The sequence below is a fragment of the Oryctolagus cuniculus genome, chromosome 11 (assembly GCF_051225735.1).
Source record: "Oryctolagus cuniculus isolate XC-2025 breed Fujian yellow rabbit chromosome 11, ASM5122573v1, whole genome shotgun sequence".
Classification (NCBI taxonomy): Eukaryota; Metazoa; Chordata; class Mammalia; order Lagomorpha; family Leporidae; genus Oryctolagus; species Oryctolagus cuniculus.
The window spans coordinates 104,339,786-104,358,366 of NC_142877.1; the positions used below are offsets into that span (position 1 = coordinate 104,339,786).

General features: G+C 41.2%; 1 protein-coding gene across 1 annotated transcript in view; it reads left to right on the plus strand.

Annotated features, from left to right (window-relative positions):
• The window catches only part of UTP20 (UTP20 small subunit processome component), a 106,606-nt gene that overhangs the window by 2,669 nt on the left and 85,356 nt on the right, over positions 1-18,581 (plus strand). The window contains exons 3-14 of the mRNA XM_008256963.5: positions 2,521-2,587; positions 2,693-2,825; positions 3,274-3,462; positions 6,323-6,404; positions 7,963-8,100; positions 8,555-8,710; positions 11,652-11,798; positions 12,242-12,376; positions 13,363-13,440; positions 15,532-15,710; positions 17,966-18,121; positions 18,250-18,338. Of these exons, the coding sequence (XP_008255185.2) occupies positions 2,521-2,587; positions 2,693-2,825; positions 3,274-3,462; positions 6,323-6,404; positions 7,963-8,100; positions 8,555-8,710; positions 11,652-11,798; positions 12,242-12,376; positions 13,363-13,440; positions 15,532-15,710; positions 17,966-18,121; positions 18,250-18,338 (1,549 nt within the window). The remainder of the gene's footprint in view (positions 1-2,520; positions 2,588-2,692; positions 2,826-3,273; positions 3,463-6,322; positions 6,405-7,962; positions 8,101-8,554; positions 8,711-11,651; positions 11,799-12,241; positions 12,377-13,362; positions 13,441-15,531; positions 15,711-17,965; positions 18,122-18,249; positions 18,339-18,581) is intronic.

The following is an 18,581-nucleotide window of genomic DNA, read 5'->3' on the forward strand; positions in this document are numbered from 1 at the left end:
TTGGAGGAAAGCTTGGGGAAACATACCGGGTAGAGAAAAATGTTAGGGAAATTGAAGCCGCGGGGGGCAGGCCAAGGCGGAAACGAAAGCCACTTTGGGATTCTCAAGTTAGCCCGGGAATAGGGGGCGAAAAGTTAAAACCAGAAGCTGAGACGCAAGCCAGATTGGGATCCGTCTGATTAGCCCGGGGAGCAAAGGACGGAAAGCCAAACCGTGGGGCGGAGACGTACGCTGGGTTGAATTCGCCAGGCTAGCCCGGGGAACTTGGATTGAATGCTAGTGGTGGAGACGCAAGCTACGCTGTGTTACTCGCGGAAGCCGCCGCGTGCAGAGAGAGCACGGGGCGTGAATAGATAGGGAACGGGGCTGGCGTAGGCCGTGGTGCAGACGCGAAGGGCGTGGAGACCGCGGAGCGCGCGAAGCCAAACCGCGCAAAGCCGGGAAGCCGCGCAGATGAGGCGCGGGCTGAAGCGGCTCAGAGCCGGCGAGGCGCGGAGAAGCAGCCTCGGGGCGGAGCCCGCTGGCGGGGCGAGGCGCCGGGAAGCTGCGCGGAGCCGTGAACCCGCCGGCAGGGCGAGGTGCCGGGAAGCTGCGGGGATAAGAGAAACAGAAGTTTTAGAAGTTAAGTGAGAGAAATAGGAATGCTGGAAGATAGAAGTAAAATGGGAGAAATAGGAATGCCCGGAGATAGAGAAATAGAGAGAAATAAGGCCTCCCCTCAACATGCCAATTAGAAGGCTTGGATTCGGTCTGCCCGATTAGTGAGGCGGTGAGCACCTGGGCGGCTAGCCGCAGGTCATCGAAGACAAGCACGAATTAACATCAGTAAAGCTTCCCCACAATGCAACAATTAGGAGGCTTGGATTCGGTCTGCCTGATTTAAGGCGGTAAGCGCCAGCAAAGCTCGACCAGAGTATGAGCTGCAGGTCACCGAAGATAGGCACGAACCAACACTAATAAGTCTCCCCCACAATAAGGCAATGAGAAGGCTTGGATTCGGTTTGCCTGATAGAGCTTGTAAGCCCCTGCAGGCAGAGCAAAGCATGCGCTGCAGGGCACCGAACACAGGCACGCATCAGCGCCTAAAAACCTCCTCACAACATGGCGAAGAGAGGACCCGGATTCGGTTTGCCTGATGGATAGGACTTGTAAGAGCCTGTGGCAACTCTAGTGTGTGCCGCGGGACACCGAAGACAGGCGCGTATCAACGCCAAAAATAAAAAGAAAGGGGGATCTGTGGGGAGCAATCCGGACTGGACTAAGTTGCTCGAATTAGGACTTATTCTATGCATCTGCTCTCCCACAATATGGCGCTGGGAGAGAAGTAAACAGCTTCCGCACAGCTGCCTCCAGTTCAACCAATTAACTGTAGGACTTGCTCCTGATTGGAGAGCAGCGTACTCGGCGTGTGGGCAGCCGAGTTGGGATTGGCAGAGAAGGACTATAAAGGAGGAGAGAAACGGCATGCACCGGGAACATCTATGGGGAACATCTAAAGGGAACCCGTGCAGCCCCAGAGAGCCGGCCGGCGGTGTGCCGCTCCCCTGCGGAAGTGGGGAATGCGGCCAGGGGGAACTGCCCTTCCACGGAGGTGGAAGGGATAGTAGCCAACCCGGGAAGAACCAGCAGCAAACCCGGGGAGGGCCGAGCAGACGAAAGAACAGCGCAGGGTCCTGTGTTGCTCCTCCACGAAGAGGGGGAGCGACAGTAGTGAACTTAGAAAGATTATTATTTCATTCCTCCCACTCCTTATTGCCAAGTAAACTAGCATTGATAATGTGGTATATCTGTGTTCATCTGTTTTTTTCTGTCATTTCCATTCAAGTATATGTAAATACTCAGAGACTTGTTTGTTTTAAAGAAATATGGAATCCTACCATACACTTTATTGTGTAACTTTTATCATCTTGGTGGCATAGCATCAGCATCTTTCTAATTCAGTATAGATAAAAGTATAAACTAATGACTATATAATATACTTTCATATGTCTAAACTATTAGTTACTCTAACCATTTTCCTATTTTATTTGGGCTGTTTTATGTTTCTTCTAACTGAATGGACATCTTTGCACTTCCATGTTTGCACATTTTATAATATCTCCAAGAGTAGAATTGCAGGGTCAAAGGAAATACATGTTTTTAATTTTAGTAGAAGTGTTAGTTTACTTCTGCATAAGATTGTATCAATTCATATTTCTAAAGCAGAAAGAACTGTAAGCAGCACATTTTTCTATGCCTAAAATAGTAGAATATATAGAAAAATTTTTCCTTAATGTAAGTATTATACGGGCTTTAGAATGTTATTTGCTGTAAACAAATCAATAAAAAATTGGTTTAATAAATCATTTGTTGATATTATATTTCTGATTGCTTTTTAAGTATACTAGTTAATGTCTTAAAAAAACAGGGGTTTTTAAACTTCAATATCTTTGTCTTAAGATGTTAATAAATCATTATTCTATACTTTGATCCTAATTTTCTTGGACTTACCTGACTAATGGACTGCTTTACTCTTGGCAGGAGGTTGAAACCTACTTTTTTGAGGGTCTGCTGAAATGGAGAGAATTGAACCTTACAGAACACTTTGGTATTTTTTAATTTGTTTTATTAAAATTTGCAAATTAGCTGTTCCATACAACTAAAATAGTGGTGTGATGGAAAAGCAGAACATGTTGTTTGTTCTTTTGTCCAGGGAAATTTTACAAGGAAGTTATTGACAAATGCCAGTCATTCAATCAGCTGGTATACCATCAAAATGAGATTGTTGAGAGTTTGAAGACTCACCTACAAATTAAGAACAGTTTTGCCTATCAACCCCTTTTGGAGTAAGTAACATCTTGAGAAATAACCTGAAAACTTCTCTGAATTTTAAGAAAGGTTATGTTCCATAGCTACAAATGCCTTTGATAAATAAAGACTTTGTAATTTAAAATCAAGAAGAATTCACCTTTTCTTCTAGACCAAAATATTTGGAAAAGATGCATTACCATAAAGTAGAATGTTAGGGGTACGATTTTATATTTGGTTTGTACTCCTCATGGAACCTTGTTTTTCTTTGACACTGTAGGAACAGTTGAACACAACCCATGATGCAATGTATCTTTCTTGCTTGATTTCTTTACTGAACTTTTAAGACTTGAAGAATTTTGCATCATCCTAAACTTCACGGTTTCATTAATCTCTTAAGATGTTAGGCCATTTTACTTTTGTTAAATAGATCTGCAGAACCTTTTATCTTTATCTCCCTAACCAGTTGCTTCTTTCCAAATCCAGTTTGGTTGTACAGTTGGCACGAGATCTGCAGACAGATTTCTATCCACACTTTCAAGATTTTTTCCTTACTATCACCTCAATCCTGGAGACTCAGGACACAGAGTTGTTAGAATGGGCTTTTACCTCGCTGTCTTATCTTTACAAGTACCTATGGCGACTGATGGTAAAGGACATGTCCAATATATACAGGTGAGTGTTCCTGATTTTTTTTTAATTGTCTTTTTCTTTTTTTCCCTGGCTTCTCTGTGACTCCAAAATACCTTTCCAGCTCACTGCTTAATTATTTCCTTATAAAAAGTTGCTTCTCCAGCCAAAGTGGTCCAGAGTCTGGCCTGCTAGTTTATGTTAAGTTCTGTGTTGACCTTACCTTCTGTCAACACCAGCTGTTGAAATTGTACCTGCCCCTCAAAGCTTGATTTGGATTCTGTAACCTCCACAGATATTCCCGGCCATCTTAGCTGGAGTGAAAACTTTGTGTTCTGTTTTCTTTGACATTTTCCACCACTTATATCTCCCAACGTTCGTTCTTTCTCTTTCTTTCTTCCTTTCTTCCTTTTTTTCTTCTCTCCATCATTTATTTGTTAGAAATACTCCACATCCTTGATTTTCTAGGTCACAAGTTCTTTGAGACAGTGCTGTCAGATTTGGCCAGTTGGAGAGTGTTTCCCAACTTTCTACTTGTTTGTTTATAATGTAATTCTGTCCTCTAATTAACCTGTCAACTCCATAAGAATCTTAAACATTCGCATTTCCCAGCTGCTAATACACTTACTAAGTCAAAAGAAACACTCAAAAGTTATAAAATTGCAAAAAAGAAAAACAACTCAGTGATAAGTACTTATGAGTAATGTAGACAAGGAAAGGGAATGAATTCCATAGTGGCTTTTCACTTAAAATAAAGGAAGGATTGTTTATTCTCTGTTTAAATCTGAGATTTGATGGAATTTTCCGTTTGGTCTTCTGATTATTCCTATATATTGTAATTGCCACAGGAATATTTAAGACCAGTAATCAGCCCTTTACCCCTCAATTAAAGGCATGAGATAGGTATGAGATAAAACAATAGATTTTGGTTTTTTCCCACCCCTTCCACCCTGCCCAGCTTTCTCTTTTAGGAATTTTGAACAAAGAATAAGAAAGAGATGTTTTACCAGTCATTACTAGTTCTCTGTGAAGCTTTTGATGAAATGTGTTAGAACCAAGATTACTACATTAAACCACCAACAGGGTCTTTGAGGAAAATTTCTTTGTCCCTCAATATCCATAAGGGAATAGCTCTAGTACCACCCCTCTCCCAACAATGGAGTCAGTAGATGCTCAAGTCCCTTATATAAAATAATGTAATATTTGCATATAACATTTGTGCATCCTCCTGTGTACTTTAAGTCACCTGTGGATTAATTAAAATGCTCATTGCAATATAAATATTAAGATAGTTTTTAAGCTGTACCATTTAGGGAAAAATGACAAAGAAAACTCTACATGTCCTGTACAGACAGAATTCCTCCCCTCCCCCCACCCAAATATTTTCAGTTTATGTTTGGTTGAATCCACGGATGGGGACCCTGCAGATACCAAGGGTTGACAATGGTACTTGAGTTTTGTGATTTCACCTGTCAAAAAAACTGTCATTTGTATGTCTCTTAAGTTAGGTTCTTCAGTTCTACGTTTATTTGCTTGTGTGTGACCTGTCTTCAATGGGCTGGATAATTGCCCTTATTACAGAAACCAGACTTAACATATTCCTCTTTAAACCCAGTTGTCTTCCCTTTTTATCCATTTATGTGCTCAATAAATTTGTGTTAAGTGCCTGCCTTATGCCAGGCCCTGTTTTGTCGCCATCTTTTGTCAGTGGTAGCAACATTTCTTCTCAGGGCCATCTTTGAATCTGTTGTATTCAGGGACTCCAAAACCTCTTGTTTCTGTCGGGCATGCATTCATTCTGTAAATACTTATTGAGGACTGTTTGTTAGCCAGTTGAGATATAATAACAAAGCAGGTAAAAATCCCCCTTCTTCCAAAGTTTACAATTTAGCAAGGAGAGAACATCGTGGGCACATGCTGGCAGGTTCAAGGAAGAGCAGCGAGTCTTGGGAGGTGGAGTAAAGATAGAGTAGCTAGGCAGTGACACAGAAGTGGGAAGGAGGTCAGATCATAAAGGGTCTTGTGGACTAATGTAAGGTATTTGACTGCCTTGCAGGGACTCCTGAAGTGTCTTTTTGGTCTGTCTTTAGTTACTTCCTTTTACTATCAGCCTCTTTCCTACCTGGTTAGCCCATGCTTGAGTGATGTAGGCAGCTTTCCAATTGGATAACCGACTTCTCTCTGTGTTTCATCTTGTATACTATTGCCAGATTAATCTTTCTGAAAATATTCATTTATCATCCAGCCACTATTTATTAATACCTACTATGAGCAAGGAACTGTTAGGTACTATAGGGATGTGGCAAAAAGTGGAGAATATAGTTTGTCATTATAGCTACATGGCTATACTATCTTGAGCAGTTTGCTCTGCCTTTCTGCCTCGATTTCATTGTCTGTGGTTTGAGAATAATAATAGGACTCATCCCTTGGAACTGTGGTGCTGATTACATACAGGTAAGCTAGTGTCCAAATTCTTCTTCTGTTCTGGGCTGCATGTTTATCTGGGCAGCTTTATCTGCAGCTGCCCCCTGCAACCACATCATCCTTGTTTAAATGGGCTAGTTCATTGTTATCCTTTGACTGTGGTCATTTCTCTCTGCCGCATCTTTGCTCTTCCTTTTATCCTAATATGCACACCAGTCATGATCTGAATTCTTCCTGACATTTAGAGCTCCCTACAGGAGTCAGCTCTACATGGAATCTTTCCTGTAAGATCAGTGCTACCAGTCCTAGGACTCTGTGTCTGGCTGTCAGCCTTCTGTTCAACATCTGAGTATCCCAGTCTTAAACTTGCTTTATACCTGCCATACATTCTTGCATACCCTGCATATCTTTGACATATAGTACATATTTATTAAAGTTATATATTTGGTTCATTAAGCATGTCATTTTTCTTTTTTTGTAGCATGTACAGTACACTCCTGGCTCATAAAAAACTGCATATAAGAAATTTTGCAGCTGAAAGTTTTACTTTTTTGATGAGAAAGGTTAGTCTGATATTTTAAACAATAAACATTGCTATTAATCATTAAGAATCTGATGAAAGAAGCAGATGTCTTTTTTTAATGTTATTATGGACTAATTTTATATATATATATAAAATATGTGTGTGTGTGTGTGTGTGTGTATACACACAGAAATGGGGCCTGGCATTGTGGTGCAGCAGGTTAAGCTGCTCAGAATGCCCACATCCCATGTCAGGGTGCCAGTTTGAGTCCTGGCTCCTCCACTTCTCATCCAGCTTCCTGCTAATGCATCCTGGGGGGCAACATATGATGACCCAAGTGTTTGGGCCCCTGTCACCCACGTGGACAACCTGAATGGAGTTCCATGTTCCTGGCTTCAGCCTGGCCTAGCCCTGGCTGTTGCCAGTATTTGGCATGAACCAACACATAGAATCTCTTCTCTCTCTTTTTCTGTCATTTTGCCTTTCAAGGAGATGAAAATAAATTAATAAATAGTAAACCAAAAAACCCTGATGCACCTGTTACTATTTTGAGTTTATCTCATCTATCTCATCATTACTTTAGTATGGTATAATTTGGGTTGCTTTTTTTATTATTATTATTTAGGTTTTGGTGGCTTTTACTGCAAACTGAATTTAAATGAGTACGTATAGGAATAGTGAAAGTAAAAGGAATATTTGTGATAGTTTCCTGGAAGAAACTAGTTGCAGTGTCATTTAATGTCTGGCTCAAATTCCCATCGTAATTTAGAGGGTTTTTGAATAAAACAAAAAACATCAGTATTAAATTTCTTTAAGCTCATAAAATGCAATACATCATTTAGTGTAATAGAATGATATGTTGTGTGGCTTTTCTTGATATATATATATACCTTTCTATGACACTCAAGAATTTCTCATTGTTATGTGACATACCCTTTTTTTTATAGATTTATTTATTTATTTGAAATTATTAAATTTCTTTAAGCTCATAAAATGCAATACATCATTTAGTGTAATAGAATGATATGTTGTGTGGCTTTTCTTGATAGATATAGATATAGATATAGATATAGATATATACCTTTCTATGACACTCAAGAATTTCTCATTGTTATGTGACATACCCTTTTTTTTATAGATTTATTTATTTATTTGAAAGTCAGAGTTACAGAGAGAGAGAGAGAGATCTGCTGGTTCACCCCCCAAATGGCCACAGTGGCCAGAGATGGACCAATCCAAAGCCAGGAGCCAGGAGCTTCTTCTGGGTCTCCCAAGTGGGTGCAGGGGCCCAAGGACTTGGGCCATCTTCTACTGCTTTCCCAGGCCATAGCAGAGAGCTGGATTGGAAGAGGAGCAGCTGGGACTCAAACTGGTGCCCAAATGGGATACTGGCACTACAGGCGGTGGCTTTACCCACTACACCACAGCACTGACACTTGTGACATACTCTTACATGAGGGTATGTACCGTAACAGTAGCTTGGGATCATTTTACCTTTCAGAAGTCATTCTCAAGTGTATTTAAATATGAATATGAAGAATAACATAAGGCTTCTTCACTTGGATGTACTTATGTTATAAATTAATTTTCCTTTTTAGGTTTCTGATAAGAATGCACTTTTCAACTTAATGTTTTTCGATCTTGGTGAACATCCAGAAAAGACAGAAGGAGTTGGACAGTTGCTTTTTGAGATGTGCAAAGGAGTTAGAAATATGTTTCATTCCTGTACAGGCCAGGTGAGTAATAGGGAAGAATGCATGGGGTCTTCATAGAAGGATTAAACAGAAAATAGAAAAGAGTTAGGCAAATGATGTGCAAAGAGGTAGCCTAAAATAGACAAATCATCAGTGGGAGGTGTTAGGGGTTTAATAGCAATGCTTACTTAGTGTGGGCTCTGGGCAGTTAGAATTTTTACTTAGAAAATCATTCCTGTCTTCATGCTGGATACTAGGAGATAACATAAATTGATTAATGTTGTAGGGTGAATGGGGAGGGGAGAGTTGTATGATATTTTCCCCATCCCAGTTTGGAAATTCATTTTGGGATATGTAGTTAACCATCAAAGTCACCGTATCCTTGATTATTCCAGAACAGATTTTTTAAGGTAGCTGCTGTAACAAGGGTGGTCAATCAGTATAATATTTGAAAATGAGAGCTTATTTGTTAATTTTAATGGCTTTGTTCCCACAGGCAGTGAAGCTAATTTTGCAAAAGTTAGGACCAGTTACAGAAACAGAAACTCAACTATCATGGATTTTAGTTGGAGAAACACTCAAAAACATGGTCAAATCCACTGTGCTCTATATCTACAAGGAACATTTTGGTACATTTTTTGACTGCTTACAGGTGAGTTCTAATTTTTAAAGGTGAATACGTCATGAGAAATGTAAGGATTTACTTCTGTTGCTCTTAGTTCAGCAGAGCACCTTTGAAGATTGTATTTTATCAGTGTTTGCAGTTGGAGCCCATTGTGCTTAGTCAAGTAAGCCAGTCCCAAAAAGAGGAATCTCATGTTTTCCCTGATTTGTGGTAACTAATACAGAGTACAAAAAAGGTTAATATATGTGAGTGAAATTGACATTTTGAAATTTGATTATTATTAATAGCCTTTATATATACTCCTGAGGAAGAGTGGTTTTTCTACTACCAAAAGTTAATAATAATAATAATTGTTTTCTTTATACTTCCATAAGTATCTTAAAATTTTACTTCACTTTACCCCTAGATATTTTTTTGTTTGGTATCTCTTTTAAGAGTTTATTTGGGGCTGGCACCGCGGCTCACTAGGCTAATCCTCCGCCTGCAGCACCAGCACTCCGGGTTCTAGTCCCGGTTGGGCTCCCGGTTCTGTCCCGGTTGCTCCTCTTCCAGTCCAGCTCTCTGCTGTGGCCTGGGAAGGCAGTGGAGGATGGCCAAAGTGCTTGGGCCCTGCACCCGCATGGGAGACCAGGAAGAAGCACCTGGCTCCTGGCTTCGGATCGGCGCGCTGGCCATGGCGGCCATTTGGGGGGTTGCCGCTCCCTTGCCCGCAAAGGAACGACACTGTTCGCAGCTTATCGGTCTTCAGCAGACTTTTAATGGGAAAATAACAGGGACAGAGAAAGAATGAAAGGAGGAGAGTGGACAGGAAAGCCCCCTCCTTCCTCAGCACATAGCTTATATACAAAATCTGGCCAATTGCAAGCGGGCTCAAGTCCATGCACGGAACACTCCAATCCGCTGTCTGTTCACGCAGTGTGCACGCGTTCTTGGGCCAATCAGATGAGGTGTCACGCAGCAGGCAGGCTCACCGCGCGGTCCTCGGCGCCATCTTGTTGTTTACAACATTCTCAACTCCTCTGGAAAGTCCCGACCATGGGAAAGCATTGCCCTAACCGAAACTAGCAACATCTGCCTTGTGATAAAGACACAGCAACAGCTATCAGACCGACCTTGACGTGGGGGCTCCATGGCTGCGCATCCCATGGAGCCCCACAGGGGGTGAACCAGCAGAAGCAAGACCTTTCTCTGTCTCACTGTCTAACTCTGCCTGTCAAAAAAAAAGAAAAAAAGTTTATTTGAGTGGCAGAGAGACAGAGACATAAAATTTGAGTCACTCCCCCAATATCTATAGTGGCTATCCTTGAGCTGGGCTACAAATGGAGGCAAAAGCCAGGAACTAAATTCAGGTCTCCAAGTAGATGGCAAGGACTCAGTCACTTGAATTATCACCTGTTGTTTCCCAGGGTGTGCATTAGCAGGAAGCTTAAATTGGAGCAGAGAAGCTGGGACGCAAACCCAGGCACTCCAATACTGTGGGTGGGTGTCTCAACCAGTGTCTTAATGTCTGGACCAGATGATGCAGTAGATTGTGGTGGTTAAGCAAGATTCTGGAGCCAACTGTCTGTTTGAATCTGGGCTGTAACACTTGAGCTAATATGACTAAGAAAGTTAGTTGGGGGCCGGCGCCGTGGCTCAATAGGCTAATCCTCCACCTTGTGGCGCCGGCACACCGGGTTCTAGTCCCAGTCGGGGTGCCAGATTCTGTCCCGGTTGCCCCTCTTCCAAGCCAGCTCTCTGCTATGGCCCAGGAGTGCAGTGGAGGATGGCCCAGGTCCTTGGGCCCTGCACCCGCATGGGAGACCAGGAGAAGCACCTGGCTCCTGGCTTTGGATCAGCGCGATGCGCCGGCCGCAACGTGCCAGCCCTGGCAGCCATTGGAGGGTGAACCAACGGCAAAAGGAAAACCTTTCTCTCTGTCTCTCTTTCACTGTCCACTCTGCCTGTCAAAAAAAAAAAAAAAAAAAGAAAGAAAGAAAGAAAGTTATTTGGAGTTGCTAGTCCTCAGTCTTTTTTATCGGATACATGGATATGATAATATTCCCCACCTCCACTGGTTCAAGACCTGGCTGCTCCACTTCCAATTCAGCTCTCTGCTATGGCCTGGGAAAGCAGTGGAAGATGGACCAAGTCTTTGGGCCCCTGTACATGCCAGGGAGGGCCAGAGGAAGCTCCTGGCTCCTGCCTTCAGATCAGTGCAGCTCTGGCCATTGCGGCCAATTGGGGAGTGAACCATTAGATGGAAGACCTCTCTCTCTCTCTCTCTCTCTCTCTCTCTCTCTGCCTCTCTTGTCTCTGTGTAATTTTGACTTTCAGATAAATAAACAAATCTTTTTTTTTTTTTTTTTTTTTTTTTTTTTTTTTTTTTGACAGGCAGAGTGGACAGTGAGAGAGAGAGACAGAGAGAAAGGTCTTCCTTTTGCCGTTGGTTCACCCTCCAATGGCCGCCGCGGCCGGCGCGCTGCGGCCGGCGCACCGCGCTGATCCGATGGCAGGAGCCAGGAGCCAGGTGCTTTTCCTGGTCTCCCATGGGGTGCAGGACCCAAGCACCTGGGCCATCCTCCACTGCACTCCCTGGCCACAGCAGAGGGCTGGCCTGGAAGAGGGGCAACCGGGACAGAATCCGGCGCCCCGACCGGGACTAGAACCCGGTGTGCCGGCGCCGCTAGGCGGAGGATTAGCCTAGTGAGCCGCGGCGCCGGCCCTAAATAAACAAATCTTAAAAATATATATATGTATATATTCCCCACCTCAAGGTTGCTGTGAAGATGGTGAGAAAGTACATACAAAGAACTTAGAGCAGTGCACTCAGTGTTGGCCGTCATCATTAGTGACTCTGGGTAAAGATGTCTTTCTTCTAGAGCAAAACTGAAAAGTTGAACTCTGTCGCACAGTGTTTTCATTATTAGATTAACAGATGAGTTGGATATTTTATGGTTATTGTATTTATTAAGTTGTTTGTTTGCAGGAATCACTCCTGGACCTACATACAAAAGTAACGCAAACTAACTGTTGTGAAAGTTCTGAACAGATTAAAAGGTTGTTAGAAATATATCTGATACTTGTGAAACATGGAAATGGATCAAAGATAACCAAACCTGCTGATGTTTGTAAGGTGAGTTCCTAACTTAATCTTCTTTGAGAGTCTGTTTATTAAAAGCAGGTTGGGGGCTGGCACTGGCATAGCGGGTAAAGCCGCCATTTGCAGTGCCAACATCCCATATGGGCACCAGATAGAGTTCCGGCTGCTCCACTACCAATCCAGCTCTCTGCTATGGCCTGGGAAAGCAGTACAAGATGGCCCAGGACCTTAGGTCCCTGCACCCGCATGGTAGACCAGGAGGAAGCTCCTGGCTCCTGGCTTTGGATCATTGCAGCTCCAGCTATTGGGCCAATTGGGGAGTGAACCCGCGGATGGAAAACCTCTCTTTCCCACTTTCTTTGTCTTTCCTTCTCTCTCTGTGTGTAACTCTAACTTCCAAATAAAAAAGTAAATCTTTAAAAAAAAAAAAAAAAACAGTTTGCTAAGTGTCATTGGTTTTTCTTTTGTTTTTGCAGGTGTTATGTCAAACATTACAAATAGCCTATCTCTCCACATCTTGCCGGAAGACCCTCTTGGATGTAATTTCTGCTTTGATCCTTGGAGAAAATGTTTCCTTACCAGAGACGCTCATCAGTGAAACCGTAGAAAAAGTAATTTACTTAAGCAAATATTAATTGAGTAGTTAATAATGTCTTTAGCATTGAGTAAGCCTGCTAAAGAATACAGATGAAGTGTGACAAAGGCTCTGCCCTACAGGAATGTATTTTTGTTAAGGAGAAGTGAATTGCCTGTTGTAATGGAAATAAGCACTGTAAAGTGTGATAAAAGCCTAATTTATACAGTAAATATTTAACAAACCTGTATAGCTCATTCAGTGCTAGGTATGAACTAGAGATTCCAGGTTGAATGCTGTGATGCCTATGTTTTTGATTATTACTGGGGAGGGGGTCTGAAAGTGAGCACTTGTAATCTGGTGAGCTAATTAATTGCAAGTCTATTTAATTATAGCTATTGATTCTTGCTAGAGTTGACAGAGAATGCTTTTCAAAGGACATACATTTGGGATAGTCCTTGAGGGTTCCATTGCCATCTGCCAGTCAGAGAAGAAGTTACAGACATTAAGAGAGGGAATAGCAAATATGTATGCTCGTAAAGATGTGCAGGCAGGGCACATGAAGTATGGTGTGATATCTGCAAAACTGCCTGCCCTCCAGAAGTTGGGTTGGGTTTCATCCAGCCAGTAGTGAAGGCCCTGGAAGAATTCTAAGCAGGGTCATAACTTGATGAGCTTTGCGCTTTAGTGAGTTTGAAGAATGGATTGCATTGAAGTAGGATTGCGGATAGGTCGGTTCCATTCTTCTTGGTTTCATGTAGTGCAGCAGGTATAGAGAGTGTATCACTTGTTCTTTCATGGTTCTCTGTAGCTGGGAAAGGACTGAGCAGCTCCTGGTCAGGGCCAGGTGTGGGCACTGTGTGTATAGTGCCCTTCACAGCTGCTTTGGTACAGGCTGAGCATTCGTAGAGAATACTTGAAGAAGTGCCTGCCGTTCTCTGTTGCCTCAGATTCCGGGGAGTGGGGAGAATACACCCTGTGTACTTAACACTGCTAACAATATGTTTTACCTGTGGTCTGCAGATTTTTGAGAGTGGATTTGAAAGACGTTTAATTTTGGATTTTTCTGAAGTCATGTTTGTTATGAAGCAGTTTGAGCAGGTAGGTGAGCTAATAAGTTTGGTTTTTTTGTTGTTGTTGTTGATGTTGTTTTATTAATCTGTCATGATAAAATAAACTTGAAATTTTTGATTTTTGTTTTTCTTTTGAGAGGACTAGAACAAGTGCTTCATGTTTTAGTTTTGAGACATTATGTTCAGTTCTAGGTCACAAGTGAAACCTAATTCCATATGCTAAGGCATTTAAAAAGACATCTGGTGGCCAACTTGTTTTTTCATAATCCTTTAGGTAGTTACAGAACCAGATGATGAAACTGAACAGTTTAAGGAGCTATTATTTGAATCATAGAAAATAGTTTCTGAAATAGCTATGATGGACGAAGTTTAAGAAATTATTTCAGAGCTACAGAATAGATACAAGAAACTAAGTAGAAATCTTTCTTGTTGGGGCTGGCACTGTGGCATACCAACCTAAGCCTCTGCTTGTGGTGCCAGCATCCCATATGAGCGCCATTTCTAGTCCCGGCTGCTCCTGTTCTGATCCAGCTCTCTGTTGTGGCCTGGGAAAGCAGTAGAAGATGGCCTAAGTAATTGGGCCCCTGTACCCACGTTGGGGATCTGGAAAAAGCCCCTGGCTCCTGGTTTTGGATCAGCCCAGCTCTGGCTGTTGTGGCCATTTGGGGGAATGAACCAATGGATGGAAGACCTTTCTCTCTGTCTCTCCCTCTCTCTGTCTGTAACTCTACTTCTCAAATAAATAAAATCTTTTAAAAAAAAAAACCTTGAATTAAAAAAAATTAATCTTTCAAAAAAAAGAAATCTTTCTTGTCAAATTCTGAGTTTATTTTATCACCTCCATCAAATATTTGTCACTGTTCCTAACTAGTAACCCTTTAGCATACTTCACGGAAACCTATCTGTCTTTTCATCATTCTCTTTAGTTCTCAATTTTATCAATATATATAGTTATACATATATTTATATATATATTCCCAATTGTCTAGGGAAAAGCCTGTTTTGTTTGTGTCCTAGATCCTGTTTCTTTCTGTTCCCCAAGGTCTCTTTATCTTACTTTGGTTTTCTTAGCAACTGTACCTTTTCTTTCTCCCCTGTCCTCCCCAAACTTTTTTAAATCTAATTTTTATCTTATTTTTGCCAATAAGGCTAAAGGTAGTCAATTGTCTTCCATTTGTATCTTAGTCACCAGCAGCAACCACATCTAATGATTTTTAACTAATTTTTTTTCCTGGTATTTTTTATTTTTTAATCACCTGAATAGTCACTGCTTTTCCTTAATGTCTCAGTTCTGGCCCTCATTTAGAGAGTTCCACTGTGATAGATGAATTTCAGTTCTTTTATACCCCTCATCTTCCCAATAAAGTTACATCACAAATTTTGGTTGAATCCATATTTACTGTAAACTTAATCCTTATAAACAAGGAGTATTTTATGATTGCATTTTTTCCTAATAACTTTTCATTTGTTTTCTGGAATTGATAAATTGCCTCATTGTATATAAACAGGAAAATGTTTTATTTAAAGAGCTAGCTGGTTAGTGAGTCCATCTACCAGCAGTGTTGCAAATACCTTTCTCATGGCAAACTGTCAGGTAATTTAGCAACTCATTTTTTTTTTTTCTGCTGCTTTCTTGGAGACATTTCTCCACCCACAGTACTGGTCTAGTCTGAATGGGTTATTTTCTCAGCCACTGCCCACATGTTACCTGAGGACATCCTTTTGCTTCTCTCCTATTCCCTGGGTCTCATGTTTTCTCTCATTAGAATTTACTCTCTTGATAGAATATATTTCCTAGAGACTCCTAAGAAGGGGTATATGGAGGTAAATTTCTGAGCTTTGCACATCTGAAAATACCTTTATTTTTTTCCCTTATGTTGCACACTTTTAGTAGGCAGGGTGTAGAATTCTAGATTCCAAGTCATTTTTCCTTCACAGTTTTAAGACATTGCTTCATTGTCTTCAGCTCCCATTGTACCTTTAGAGAGATTTGATGCCATTGGTTCTTGAGCCTTTTTTTGTTTATCATCACTGTTTTTTAAGTGTTAGAATCTTCTCTGTATTAGGTTTTCTGAGATTTAAATCCATTAGTAAATATGATTTCCCTCCTTATTTTCAGCTTTTCCTACCATGCTTTCTCTTGTATATTGAGAAATGCTTTTTGGTTGATGACTCTGTGGTCAAAGGTGAGGCTCTGGCCATTTTGGCCAAGCTCATTCTGAACAAAGCAGCACCTCCCATGGCTGGCTCAATGGCAATCGAAAAGTACCCCCTGCTTTTCTCACCACAGACCATGGGGTAAGTTCTAAGTCTTTGTTGTCTGTAATGTTAGTAATCACACATTTAAGAATAAAAAGTGAAAACCTACGTATATTAATTGTAAAGATGTCTGTGCTAAATTATGTGAAAATAGCAAGTATGGAACCTTATACTTAGTATGTACAGTATGATCTTATTTTGTGAAATTTAAACAAAACGTGAGGGTGAGCTTTTGGTACAGCAGCTAAGTTGCAGCTTAGGAAGCCTACAGCCTATGTTAGAGTGCCTACTTCCAATGTTGTCTACTCCACTTCTGATCCAGCTTCCTACTGATGCACACCCTGGGAGCAACAGTTGATGACCCAAGTACTTGAGGCCCTGCCACCTATGTAGGAGACCCAGATTGAATTCCAGGCTCTTGGCTTTGGCCTGCGTTGACCTTAGCTATGGGGACATTTGGAGACTGAACCAGCAGATAGAAAATCTCACCCTGTATATATGTGTCTCTCCCTGTCTCCATTTTTCTCTTTCAAATAAAATAAAAATTTTAAAAAATTTTAAGTGTTTATAAAAGTAGAAAAATATAGAAGGTTATACAAGCTTATTAATTTTGTTACCAGGAGGATGGTTAAGAAAAGGAAGAGGTGACTATTAACTTTTTAACGTTTTATTTTAGAATAATGGCAGTTTACATACAGTTGCAAAAAATATATCTGAAAGGTTCTGTGTATAATTTATCTAGTTTCCCCCATTGGCAACATCTTGTATAAGTATACTGCAGTGTTGTAACAAGCAAATTGGGCTTGGTACAATCCTAGTCTTGTTCATCAGTACTATGAACTCTCCTCTCAGTGTGTATAGATAGGGATATATGCCTCTGGCAGGGACAGCACTGGGCAGGAGAGTGGGCTGGAAGGAGGGAGGAGAGGGTCAAGCTACCTAAGGCCTTTCAGGATCAGGAAAGAGTATAGATTTCATTGAAGGGGCTCAGTAAAGAGTATAGCTTTTATTGGTAGAGGTCACCAACAGGTGACAAAGCAGGGGAATGAAGTAGCAACTAATGACTCACTTTTTAAAAAGCATCTCAATAATTTTTAAGCTTTGCAAATTGTTGAGTCATGGTAACTACTAAAAAGACTAGATATCAAGATATGGTAATTATAAGGAATTGACAGTTCATTTCATAATTCCCAAACATTCAGTATTTTGAGAAGAATGAAACAAAAGAGAATATAACCTTTTGATTAATTTTAATGATAATATGGCACAGGAGAGAAAACTGATATTCCAGTTCTATTACATAGCAAGCTAACCAAGCTGGACCTATCAGATAAACCATAAAATCATTTTATTTTATTATTCTGTGACTTTTCTTTTGGCTAGGTATCTTTCAGATAGGACTGAGGTATAGTACATGAGGTATAGTCCACTGGCAGAAAGGAAAAGAGCCCAACAAGAATAGTAACAGTGTAACAATACCTGAAACAGTGCCGTATCGGAAAGCGTCAATGAGTAGCCATATATCAGATTAAAGCAACAGAAGAAAATTACCTGGAAATAGTTATGATATTTGTCAGCTTCACCATGGCAACTTCATGTCCAAAGCAAGGGATAGTGAGAGTGGAAGAAATTGTTCATTTAGGGGATGTCACTGTGGCGTAGCGGATAAAGCTGCCACCTGAAGTGCCGGCATCCCATATAGGCGCTGATTCGAGACCAGCTGCTCCACTTCTGATCTAGCTCTCTGCTATGACTTGGGAAAGCAGTAGAAGATGGCCCAACTCCTTGGGCCCCTGCACCCGCATGGGAGACCAAGAAGAACCTCCTGGCTCCTGGCTTCAGATCGGCGTAGCTCTGACCATTGCAGCCAACTGGGGAGTGAACCAGCAGATGGAAGACCTCTCTCTCTGCCTCTCCTTCTCTTCCGTAAATCTAGCTTTCAAATAAAATAAATAAATCTTTAAAAAAAAAAAAAGAACGAAATTGCTCATTTAGAGTAGTGCCAATTCTTAGAAACTTGTCCTGCAGCACAAAATTGAGAAGTAACGGTTGAAACTAGAAGTCTCAGGTTAAGTTATGAAGCAAAGTAAAATAAAATGAGAAACAGGTAGAAGCAATGGAGTTGAAAGGCCTTTCAGTGAAAATTGTTTAGTTCTTTAAATTCAGTCACAATTACCAGTTTCCTCCTCCTGCAGTGCTCCCCAATGAGAAGAAACCAGTTTTATTTTGGACTTTATAAGGCAAGAGCCATTATATTCTCTTCTGTTCTGAACATTTATCTTTTCGTCCTTCAGGTACTGTTTAAAGCAGAAGAAGACTAGATCTAAAGGAGGAAAGGAACTGTTTCCAGTATTGAACCATCTCTTATCAATAATTCAGTCACCTCCAAAGAAAGATCCCACTTACCTTTCACAGTCTTGGGCAGCCCTTGTAGTGTTACCTCATGTTAGGTAAGGGAATAAACTATGTTTAATTTTGAAAGAGATGCTTAACATGCTGATTAAAATATGTTAACCATTCCTTGCCATTCTGTGAAAAAATCATTGTCACTTTGAGCTTTTCCCTTTTTCTTGGACAGACCTCTTGAGAAAGAAAAGGTGATACCACTGGTCACATGCTGCATAGAATCACTGCTCAAGACTGTTGACAGAGGGAGCTTTGGAAAAGGTCAGTCACAATCACCATTTGTTCTCTTTTCTTCCTTCTGTGACACATCCAGACTAACTGTAAACACATGGGATATCAAAGAATAATACTAGCATTGTGTTCTGGCATGACCTCCTCTGTGTGATAAATACAGAAAGAAGGTGAGATGCACGGTTTCACTGGTACCCCGTAATGTGGTGACCGGGTCAAGGTGCCTTAAACATAAGGAAGATCAAAAGGATGTCAGGAAGTTGAAGATCATTC